Genomic DNA, 12,303 nt, shown 5'->3' with positions numbered 1-12,303 from the left:
ATTTATTTCAAAAGCCCAATATAGCCATTTTTACATTTTACCGCATGGAGGATCCTAAATGACAGCTGTGCGTTATGCTTTACAGACAGACACTGAATAAATCATAGTTATTATTTCCAAGTGTGATTGGATACTCAGGACCGCTCCATGGGTTGTAGCAGTAAAGAAAAGGGATGGATGGATGGATGGATGGATGGATGGATGGATGGATGGATGGATGGATGGATGGATGGATGGATGGATGGATGGATGGATGGATGGATGGAGAAGAGAACAGTGTATCAGAGACAGAACACCAAATTGTCTCTGTAAAACGGTCTTCCTCAGTATATCAGACTACACTCAGGCCTGGCATCTCTATGTATAAAATAAAGTCGAGGACTTTAATAGAGGTGATGGTAAATGTCAACCTGATGTTGAGGCCTATGGAAAAGGTAGGAAGACAATTCAGAAAAGAGTGAAAGAACAAGGGAAATGTCTTTATTTTCTATTAACCCTAGTGTGCCTCCTTTAGATTTCATAAAGTAAAGTGTGACGGAGAGTGAATTCCTGTCATTCAGACAGTGAATCACAACATGAATCTTGAGATAAAAAGAAAGAAAAGGTTGCAAAACTATTCTGGATCAGAGCAGGTTTTTGTTATCTCCTCTCACTTAAAGTAATAATTCAACTGAGTGGACTTGATCAAATCTCTGATAGTTTAAAGGCATTTGACAGGCAATATGACAACGTATAGTAGTAGCGCCTGACACACACACACACACACACACACACTTCCCATAAGACAGTATCAGTGAATTGTGCCATCAAAGCACTAAAGGGAATGGTGGATGAAATAAAACTGATGTGAAAGAGCATGACTGATGCTGTACATGACATGCAGGCCTCTGAGACAAGCTATACCTCAGATCACTCAAACACGCAGACACAGACACTCCCTCCACCCTTATTTTTTTGTCCCCCCAGCCCTCCACACTTGCTGGAGCACTTCATCTTATCAGGATGGATTTCCAATCAAAGAAAACGCCTTACTGGAACTGCCCTCGTTTTTATTGATGCACAGCCCAACACCCCCTCCACCCACCCCCCTCCACCCCCACCCACACACACTCTTAATAATCTCAAATGAAAATGAAAATATTTAAGAAGTCACCAAGTGAACTATAGAACTGTCAAAACTATCAGCTAGTCAGAAGTGACATGTATGCTAATTAGTCCTGCTACTTTATCTAATGTTTGTCCAGCAATCTTCAGGAGAAAGTACGTCTTTAGCCGTCTTTTCTCTTGATGTACTTTCATTATATATGGCATGCTGCAGTGGTAAGGCCAGATCCTTCTGACATAACAAATATATACACTGAAGGAGGAAGTTCAGAAGGGCAACCGTCTCCAAAGGATAATTAAACCAGTGTGTAATTTCCAATATCTAGTCAAGGCAGTCACTCACATTGGATTTAAATCACTGCTATTAGGGAAGTTCCTGTAGCAGAGATAATGATGAGTGTACGCCTCAACTTGAGGTGCAAACATATTTACAAACCCGTACACATACCTGCCTCAAGCAAAATCTACCATGGGACATCTGATGCACAGAAGCAAGCAAAGAAATCCACTTGACAAATCTGTCAACACTGCAGTCAACAGAGGAGAGATGAACAGTCAAACCAGCCGAGGAGCTTGTCTGCTGACTTACAGTGAGGTTTTGATCCAGCCAAGTTCTGAACTTCAGTCAGACTGACAGAAAGCACAACAGACAACCTCAATGTCCACTGGCGTCTATGTAACACCTGCCTCCACCTTTCACGCCCCACCTCATCAGTGAATCCACAACAATGTGACTACCTGCCTGGTGTGTTTGTGTGCTCAAAGTCCAGCCGCAGGTCCACAGTAGCAGAAAAAGAGTGTGTTGAGAAAGAGAGCGGGGGAAACTCAGAATAAGAAGTCAAGCTGCATTGTGAGGCAGCTAATCAAAGTGAGGCAAGCGTTAGCTGTGATCCAAACTAGATGACCCAGGGCCATAATTAGTCCAAGACTTTACTTCTAATAGCAGCAAATTAACATCATTAGGAGTTTTGTTTCTTCTTCTGGTAATTGGTCAATGTTAGGATTGATTCTACCCCTAAACCACCAAGGTGAGCTTCACCACCAAAAACAAATGAGTCAACTGCCTTTGACAGAGGGACTGACACGAGAGAGACAGGGTGCACACATTAAAAATAAAATCATATGTCAGAAACTATCACACCCAAAAATTACTGAGTCTCTTAATGAGTCTGGCCCGTCAATTGGCCCGCGGGAATTCTGGTCGCATGACTGTCCTATTCTCTGTGGAGGAGCGCCCCCTAACGGCCTCTTGATGTCCTACAAATGGCTTCTCAACATGCGCACGATTTCTATTTCTGCCTATTCTTTATTCATTTTTTATAATGATTTTGTTTTAGCACTCAGATCCAATTGTGAAGCCAGGACAAACATTTCTGGAAGACAAATGACAGTTCAACTTATTCAGCGTTGCCTTTCTCTGTCTCGACAGCATGTCTGCCACTCTCCAGAAAACTAAAGGGAATACAGACAAAGATGTTACTGCAAAATCACTTTATACGACACCTGTGCATTATTTCTGTGCTAACATAAAAATACAAACTCAAACAGTACAGTAATGGCCTGAGGCATACATAAAAAGGAAAAGGTAGAGCCATTATCATTGCTAAGTAGCAAAAAACATTTTCCATTCAGAACAACTTGACATGTTCATGTAATAGGTAGGTGATCGAAGTGAAAAGCCCAGAAATGACAGTCTGAAGGCCTGGGGCAAAGAAATAAAACTGAATATGTTTATAACCACATGTTCATTGTATGGTCGCCTTACAGAATTTCACCGTTTCAAGATAAAATAAATAAATTTGGGATTTGAATAGTGCCCGTTATACACATACACCAGACAAGTCATTATGGAACCATCACTGCTTTTTAAAATGTCATGAGAATTTCATAAAGCATGGGGATGGGGGTGACAAATACATGACTGGAAGGGTATAGAAGCAGTGGGTGTGGAAAATAAATCCTCACTGCTGATATGAAACACCCTCCTGCTTCAAGACGAGTCTCTATTTGAGGGTTTTTTTGGTCACCTTGTGGTAATTCTATCTCATAGCTTTCCTTAGGACAACTAGATGATGCACACCGTTGGATGAATTTCTCAATTCAAATGCTTCTGAGAAGTTGTGATAATTTAATTCTGGCTCTCACACATTATCGCAGATGTTTCATATTTAAAAGACCTACCACGCTCGTTCCTAATGCCTCTCCTCAGCCCCCATAATTCCAGTATGATAGTGCACAGATGCCTTTTTTGTCGCTGTAATTCAAAATCCTTACAGCTCAGTGATTGGAAAAAAGCTGGAAAATATTCATCAATGTTGCATTTAAGATGCTAATCAATGGTGGTTGCTTTAAAGCAGAAAATGACATCAAGATGTTTGAGGTTTTAAATGATAAGTGCTAATTTATCACATCATGCTTGAAGTTGTGTCTGCTTCAACAGCCCTAAGTGACAAGCTCCTGAGAGCTAGTTCTACATATGAATTCTTCCACATTCCATCTGTCTTTCTGTCTCTCATATGTCCGTGTTGTGGCTGGAGTTGGGCTAAGTCATTACCAGATGCTTGCATCCTGGATAGAAATGGCAACCTGATCTTTGTGATATTTGAGAGTTACGCCTAATTGGATGTTATTTATTAGCTGAAAGGAGCACAAGTTAAAGGGCAGCTCTCTTCAGGCTGTTGCTCATTTTACCAGTTCTGTGAATCCCTGTCTATGCCCTCTTAAGATAAACAAGGATGGGAATAAATAGATAGTTTCCACCTCAAAATCGTCAATATGATTTAGTGTTAATTCTTGCATTTGTTGAAATGCAAGAATTAATTCGACAGACCTCATGCTACATCTATCGGGCAAAACAACACACAAAATTGTGGCAGAAAAGCCTTGCTGGAGGGAGAGGGTCAGTGCGGTTCAGTATCTACCGGTAATCACTTTGACATGTGGATGGAAGGAGCTTGAGATCGGACATCTATATCCATCTGAAACAATTAATAAGTGCATAAGTGCAGCTTAAATGTTGTTCCTCTGAGTTATGGAAGAGATGCTGTAATAATGTTCATGATGCAAGAAACTAAGATAAGGCTACATGCTTTAGGAATACTTTCATATGTGTTCAACATTTGTCCAACAAATAGATTGTTGAAGGAAGCAGACTTATGAACAGAACAGTGCTGTGCAGGCAGAGTGTAAAACAAAGTGTGATTCCTCTCCCTCCGCAAACACTGAGAGGACAGCCTTGTTAGAGATGGTTTTAGCTCTATCTGTTGACACTGATGCACCAAAAGAGTCTCTCTGGAGGATAACTGTGAAATGAGAGAAACTACTGAATGTTCTGAGTTTTTAGAAATCTCCACTCACTATACGCTATTAATCTTTAAATGAAAAATTTGCGTATTGGATGGAGAAAATCTATAAAATGAGTAATATATATATATATATATATATATATTATATATATATATATATATATATATATATATATATATATATATATATATATATATATATAAAAACTAAGAAAAGCAACCTGCTGTTAGAGTGAGCACGTTAGACCGGTGCATCATGTTTGTCAAAGTGGACGTTTCACGATGCTACAGGCATTAAAATCTAAGCAAATAATACGAAAAAGAAAAAACTCAGGAGGTCACATTATAACTCCATACAGATATGGTTGCTATGGCAATACATGAACCATGACTTCAGAGTTTGGTGCCAAAAACGGGGAGGAGGGAGGCAAAAGTCAAACAGCCACAAATCAGAGCAGCAGATCAGATGTAAAAATGCTTCAACAAGCAAGGTTTCTACACTAAAGCCAACATGTCAATAGCTGTTAACTTCATATCAGAGTATAAACAGAATAAGCAATAAATGAAAGGATGAACCCAAACAGCAGCAACTGACAAAATGCCAACATCAGATCAGATGCAACATATTTCAGAAGAATGTCAATGTAATTGATTCTGTAATTCTATAAATTGAAAATATAGAACAAGTTAAGCTTAATATACTGCTTTAATCAAAAAAATATGATGCATGTGTTGAGTGTTCAACACTGGTCTGACTTATTTGCATAGTTTGCTGCGTATCCATTCCTGCCATTTGTTGGGGGGGGGATCTATATCATCAATCAACTGTTAACAGGCAGAAATTTAAGATGCCTATTCATTACTTTATTAATTCTTGGAGTTGTGATGGACTCTACTTTGTCAATTAAAATTAAAGACAAAATATAAACAAGTGAGTGCTTATTCAGCTCAATTCTAAATGAATTAAAAGTGCAATCAACTGTAAAGAAAAGCAGGTGAACATTGATCATAAAAATACTGACCTTTGGTTTCAGCACCTGCGCAAGCATGAAGGCAGATGATGCAGCAATGCACAAGTTGCAAGATGGAAACAAAGATACAACAAAGAGAAATGAGAGGAGCTGGTTAGTGATGTTTAACGTGAGCCATATTTCACAGAGGAGAAGTGGCAGCAGATGAAAAATAGCAAGCATGACATCAAAACAATGTGATGTATGGGGCTGATGATTGCTGCAACCAAAAGCACTACTGCTGTAATCCCAAAGATGCACCCAGGTTGTACAAAGCAGATCTCCGTGTATTAGAGAACTTCTACTCTGGTTTAGAGCACATTTATAAAGAAAGTGACATATTAAACTTCTATTTAGCACACTGGCTGTAAGAGCTTTACTGGAACATAATTACTGTAAACAAAATTAACCAAAGTCAGAGTGAAAAATTGAGCACAAACACACATGAAACTCAAAAACAAATAAACCAAGTGATCGATGTAGCCGACACTTTACAATTGTGGTAACAAAGGATTTTTTTTTTTTTTTTTTTTTAAATCAACAGAACAGGAAAAATGAAGAAACAAGGATGAGTAAGAAAATGTGGAGGAAATCTGCAAGGTATGAGTATAAAAATGAGCTCATGGATTAAATGCAACCTTCATTTACACTTGACACTATAGTGCACAATGTTGTTTTATACCGGTGGTTCGAGGGAACCCCAGGGGGAGTCAGCCTCAGGGGTTCAGCGGAGGTCAAGACGCACACCCGACTCAAATGACTCGTGGTGACACTCTCCGCCTCGCCATCATGAGCTGCAGGTGATCATGCTACGGCTACAACTTGGGACTGTTTTGATTTTACATCGTGTGATTTCTTCCTTAATATTTTAATCCCATCATACTATGTTAAGCAAAAAAAGACAGTAGTTGGACGAATATGTACAGTATGGATTCACATGTATAACGGATGGGAGTCAGCACCCTAACTGAATGATTTGCAATGCCAGGTTCAGCATTTCTAGTCTAGCAGCGACAACACTAAAGGAGTTTCTTAAGCTGCATGGAGATGGGGAACACAAGAACACAATGTTTGCTGAGTTCAAGGCAAAGAAAGACAGATTCAAAGAAGCGCCTGTTCTCGGCATTGTACCCATCAACAAACTGATCCTAACAGCATCGCACCAAGTTGCTTACCTGATCGCTTGTTTTTGTGTGACACTAATGTTTTGCTAGTTTTATTCTTTAGACAGTGTTGTTTACACACAGTTCATTCTGTGCCCCAGTAAAACATACCTATGTCTTGAATTTGTAAAAAAAAAAAATATATATATATATATATATTAAAAAAAATCATATTTTATCTTTCAACAAAGAAGGGTTCAGTGAATCCGCATATGAAACTGGTGTGATTCAGTACCTCCAACAAGGTTAAGATTAGCTGCCACTTATTGATAATCGATTGTCAGATACTTCTTTGAAGAATGACAGAATAAAACAGTTTTACTACATGTTGAACTGAACTGTTTTTTTTCTTCCTCTGTTTAGAAGCAGACATCTAATGTGGCTTCACTGGATGGGATTATAAAGCTTTAACAATAACCAATTAAAGTAATTTATTTACATTTGATTAAGAGGAAATCTACGAACAAAACTAAACAAAGGGTTTTCAAACAAAGTCTTCATCCAAACGCAGCACTTTTGTGCAAGATGGCAGGGACTCAATTAGCAAACAATAAAGGGAACAAAGGAAATTTCAAGGGAAATAGATGAATATTTAATAAGAAATGTGAATAATGCTGTACGCTGTATTCGTTAAATGTTTAATGCGATCCAGATGCTGCTGCTCTTAAGTGAGATGGAACATGATGCTGTGCAGCTGTTTTAATAATATCTATGCATCTATGCATACCCGTCCTCTGAAACGCAGCAACGGCGGCACCTGTCTTCTCAAAGCCCGACACAACAATCAGGCAGCTCCAACAATGGCGAGAGGAAGGAAATAACATGACTTTGTGCAGTTTCTAAACCAGATGGAGGGCTGAGCTGCACAGATGTACCGTTGCTTAAACATTTAAAGCCCTGTAAAAATGGAGCATTTGATGTAAAGTATCTACGCCATTTGTAAACATGAGCGAGCTAACTTAATTAACCAGTAAACCCTTCTTTCCTCCAGCTCTCTCTTCTGTGGAGCAAACACATGCTTGACTGGCATCTACCTGTTGGTCATTTAGTTATGCCTCCATTATTCAACGAACTGACAGTCGGCAATCCGTGTGTGCCTTGAAAAAGAGCAGCAAGGACTTGTGACAGGTAGATAACAACTGGATGAATAATTCAAAGTGGCGTAAGCAAGCCAAGTCGGTGACAAGACACGAAGGGAACACAGGACACGTGAATAAATCATTCGACCACGCCGAGGATGAGAAACATCCCGGGTTTTGTTTTCTTTTCCTTCTATAAATCTTATCATTCTAACCGGCCGAATATTAATTGCTCCTTTTTTAACACCTGATGTTAGTGAACACCTGAATGTTCACTGGCACATCATCGCACCTTTTCTTGCATGATTTCTACTGAAGCACAACAACTTTTCATTTCTACTTTTGTGTCATTTTCGAGTTTTCACGGCAGTCAGTTAGATCCAAACAGCACCTGACTAAATGAGCGATAATAACCTCACAATCTACGAGGTTGCGCCAATGGCGTGAAAGCTATTTGTGGTATAGATTTAAATCATAACAATGGTGCACTGCAGCATCCTCCACTGAACCATGTCCTTCTTAAATACAACATAAAGAATAAATATAATAGGGAGACTCACCTGTCCGTTGTGTGCAAAAGGTGAGAGCAACTCTGTTTAGCAGGTCTGGTTTTGCATACTGGTCTTCATCAGCCCGTACCCAGAAACAGCCCTCTGACATTTCCTGGGGACGGATCTGAAACCATACATTCACACTTCAGCACCAACCTCAACCTCATGTGCTTTCCTCAACTCAGTGTTGAAAATAGAATAAACCTGTGATGCACAATTTAATGTGCACATTCACGCTTAAAAAAAAAAAAATAAAATAAAATAAAAAGCAGATGGAATTTTCTGCCCAAAGCTGTAGTTGGATCCAGGGGTAAATAATGTGTACTTTAACATGCGCAAAAACAAATTTTCACTTCCCCTCGCTGAATTTGCTTTATCCCGGAAGGCGGCCGGGAATAGCTTTGCCATTTCTAGATTGTTCAGATAGTTTCTGATAGGAACATTTCTCTATCTGAGCTGTAAACATTTTGTCAACAATGCTTGACATTTTCAGCAATGCTTGAAAGTTTGGATTGTTATTAGAGAAAAATAGTTTTTGAACAGATTTGGCCTAAAAAAGACATATGTGGAGGTCTCTCACAGCTGTGGAAGTGAGCATTACTGTTGTCCTCCACAAAAGCTCAGCTGGAATTCCACATATGGTTTAATTTGCGGAACACCTGTACCGATTTTCGCACGAGGTTAAATTATTAATCGAACCACAAACTAACATCGCTTCTTGTGTAAACTTGGATTGCTGTTCAGAAAACATCTGTAGAGGCCAAGGCTGAAGTGAAAATGGCATGCAATCATCTGGTATTTTTGTATTTCTTCCTCTTTTTTACGGATGCAGCACAGATGTAGACAGTTGTTGTTCGGTGTTTAGGAAAACATCTGCACTTTTGAGCCGTTGCCAATGAGGAACAACGACAGTTCAGATGCTCCAAAAGTTTTATAAAAGTTTCCTACTATCCACTTTACTGTGACTAAAACCTCCGCTTGCTCAATTGTTAATTCACTATGGATTGGCCAGGTCTGTCGTTGTAAGCCTTTCCTTTAGAAATCCATTCCAAAATTGATGTGTCTTACCTTGGACCAGTTGAGGCGCTTCATCGAGATTTCAGGCTTGAAGTCCTTCTTTGCCCTGAGGCCATGAGGCAAGGCGCAATGTTTGGGGGAACCGAAATTTAGTGGAGGCGGAGGAGGGGCCCCGAACAGAGGAGGCACTCCAGGTGGAGGGGGTGGGGGAGGGCATCCAGGTAAAGGAGGGGGAGGAGGGGGTGGAGGTGGTGGGGCTGATATGCCAGTTGAGGAAGATGGTGGAGGGGGAGGTCCAACCTGCGAGGCCTGCCCAACATGGGGAGTAGGCAGACTAACTGGTACAGCTCCAAACTGAAAAGAGAAAAGCGTAGCTCTGAAAAGATATTCACACTGTAACATTATAGAATGTCTACAGATTAGCATTGTGAAATGAATCTTTTCCAGCTGGATTTGGTACAACTTTAGTGTAAATTGTAGATTTACTGGGTAAAAGAACAATCTGTAACAGTACAACACCAAAAAAATTCAAGCCACAAAGCTTCGTAAAGTGGATCATAGAGAGCAAATAGCTTATTGATCTACACACCACTCTTAAATTAAAGCAAAGTAAAGATCATTCCTGCGATCTTGCTGATTCTGCGTCTATATGTGAGACAATGTCAGAGGCAAACAATGGCAAGAACTGTGCATCTGTATGTAACCGCAGTGGTCTAAATGTTTTAATGTTGGTACTACTTAAGTATTCATTCTGTGTTTGCGCTCTTAAATTGAAAAATTATCAGTAAACGAGAAAAGGAGTTCTCTTCCCCCTTGACTGTAGTTATCTTGCTGTGCATGGGTGTGGGAGCAACTCTCGAGAGTTTTTTTTCTTCTTTTTTTGGTGGGGAGGAGTGGGGGTTTAAGAGATGGTCGAGTAGAGAGGTTGAAGGGGGTTGTCAGAATAAATTGCTTTCAGAACACATTCCTTTTAGGGATAAAAATCAGAGAATGGCTAGAGCGGAGGACCAGCCGGCGTTCTCATTAGACTTAATGTCAGCCAGCCAGTGGAGCAGCATCTTCTGTACAGTACATCAACCCAAATGTGTAGGCACCAGTTAATAACAGACCCTGTCCCAATTCTCCAGAATTAAAACAACATGTCTTACTAGGAAATAGGAATATTTTGATGGCATATTTAGAGCAGCTGAGTAATCAAGTGTGCTTCATGTCACACTGAGCTTGTACCTGTGATTTGAAAGTCTGCAGCTCTGCTTGAAGCTCAACCATTTTCTCTTCACACTTGGCCAGTTGGGTTTGTGCCTCCTGTCTGTTCAGGAATTCTTCATCATACTAAAAACGACGTCTCAAAATTAATCACATGGATGTTATTTCATTCATTTAAAAAAAAAAAAAAAAAACACACAAACATATCCTAAACCATTTCAAGCACCAGACTGCAGGCATCCTGTCTGAACAACCAGGGTTCATTTTACCTTAATGAAGGAATAGCAAGAATTTTGCTTAATTAACTGGATCGGATTATTTATTCTTCAACTCAACATGACAGAATGGGATTGCAAAGCAGTGAAATTTACCTTGTTGGGTTAGTTACATCAAGACCAGCTGTAAAAATGCATTACTGGGGTTAAAAGGTGAGTCAACTTGCCTTCTGTGCCAGTTCAGAAGTCCTTTGTTCATACTCATCAATCCGTGCTTTGTCCACACACACTTCTGAAATTTAAAAAAAAGAGAGCTTTCACAGACATTTAGACATTTAATAATTTTGTGTTGCCAAATGGATATGACTTGCCCAAAAGGTGGCTGAAGTCCACATCTAGGCGCTTGCGGTAAGTAAAGTCTGGATCTGTGCCGCTCCGGTGGAGCACAATTTGAGAGACACACTCCTCAATGATCTTAAAGTACTGAGGTCTGAGAAAAGAAATTCAAGATAGACAATGGATATAGGAGAGGGCTAAACACGTAGAGAAACATATGTGATTCAAATATTATCCTCTCACAATGTCGCCCATCAATTTGCAACAACTCATTACCCAAAACAGAGACACACGAGTGACTCTTCCTTCCACCTTGTAGAAACAAAGTAGAGAGGTCCTAACTATGATGAAGAGGAAGAGATGTACACTGGAAACACCGAAGACAAAAATAATAGGAATCAAAGGGAATAACACACGCCATCACCCAAGTTTCTGGTGTTCTTCTCATTACCCTGTGACTTTAGGCCTCCTTTGTAATGTGGGAATAGACTTGACATAAAGCATACTAAGAAAAAAAGACTCACTACACTTGCCTGTCACAAGTGATATGATCAAATAAAGATGATACCATGTCTGGCAGTTGCTAAAGGTGTATGATATTTATATCAAGAGTAAAGAACTGCCTTAAGAGAAACTGAGAAAAGTTGATTTATTCTGAAAAATATATATATCTGAAAATGCTGCATAAAAATGAAAAAAGTAAAAACCTGTTAATTTAATTTGATCCATTGCATTATTATGGCTTTCTTTTAAGATGATGTTGATTGGCAGACAACACTAACCTTAAAATAATTTTATAATTCCAGCTTCAACTTTATTTCGCACACAAACAACAGTACAAAATGTTTCTGATTAAGAGTTAATTAAATTTGAATACACTATGATTACTTAGACATGAATAAATAAAGTGAAAGGGAGACTTGCCGTTCCATAAATATTCAAAACGTATTATGTGTTAATTACAGGTGAGAAAGAACGTCAGGTAAATCAATCCATAACTTAATTTCAAACTCAGGTCATAATTTAAATATATTTCTAATTAACCAACACAGGCCTTTGGACAGATCTTAAGTAAACTTAAACCACTCCACGGTCAACTAAACTATTAAATGAGAGTAGGGTTGACATTACAATGAAGATGTTTATGAATTTATATATGTCTTTGTAAACAGGCATGATAATTACTTTGCATTCAGCTCATCCACTCTGCACGAGTGACATGGGGCATCTTTCTAACTGCCCCCAGCGAGTCCTTATAAGATACCTAATTGGACCATAAACACAATGTTTCCTTTGAAGAAAACATGGTGAAGTCAA

The 12,303-nt window shown here is 39.3% G+C and overlaps 1 protein-coding gene across 8 annotated transcripts in view; it reads right to left on the bottom strand.

Annotated features, from left to right (window-relative positions):
• Nucleotides 1–12,303, bottom strand: part of LOC130519559 (protein diaphanous homolog 3-like) — an 83,785-nt gene that overhangs the window by 55,796 nt on the left and 15,686 nt on the right. For all 8 annotated transcript variants that reach the window (XM_057023121.1, XM_057023104.1, XM_057023142.1 and 5 more), the window contains 5 exons: nucleotides 11,022–11,140; nucleotides 10,878–10,942; nucleotides 10,457–10,561; nucleotides 9,281–9,583; nucleotides 8,222–8,336 (listed from right to left, as the gene is read on the bottom strand). In XM_057023121.1, coding sequence (XP_056879101.1) covers nucleotides 8,222–8,336; nucleotides 9,281–9,583; nucleotides 10,457–10,561; nucleotides 10,878–10,942; nucleotides 11,022–11,140 — 707 coding nt within the window. The remainder of the gene's footprint in view (nucleotides 1–8,221; nucleotides 8,337–9,280; nucleotides 9,584–10,456; nucleotides 10,562–10,877; nucleotides 10,943–11,021; nucleotides 11,141–12,303) is intronic.

Source organism: Takifugu flavidus, chromosome 2 (genome assembly GCF_003711565.1).
Source record: "Takifugu flavidus isolate HTHZ2018 chromosome 2, ASM371156v2, whole genome shotgun sequence".
Lineage (NCBI taxonomy): Eukaryota > Metazoa > Chordata > Actinopteri > Tetraodontiformes > Tetraodontidae > Takifugu > Takifugu flavidus.
The sequence above is the reverse complement of the archived record's forward strand: the minus strand, read 5'-3'. Positions and strand labels throughout refer to the sequence as shown.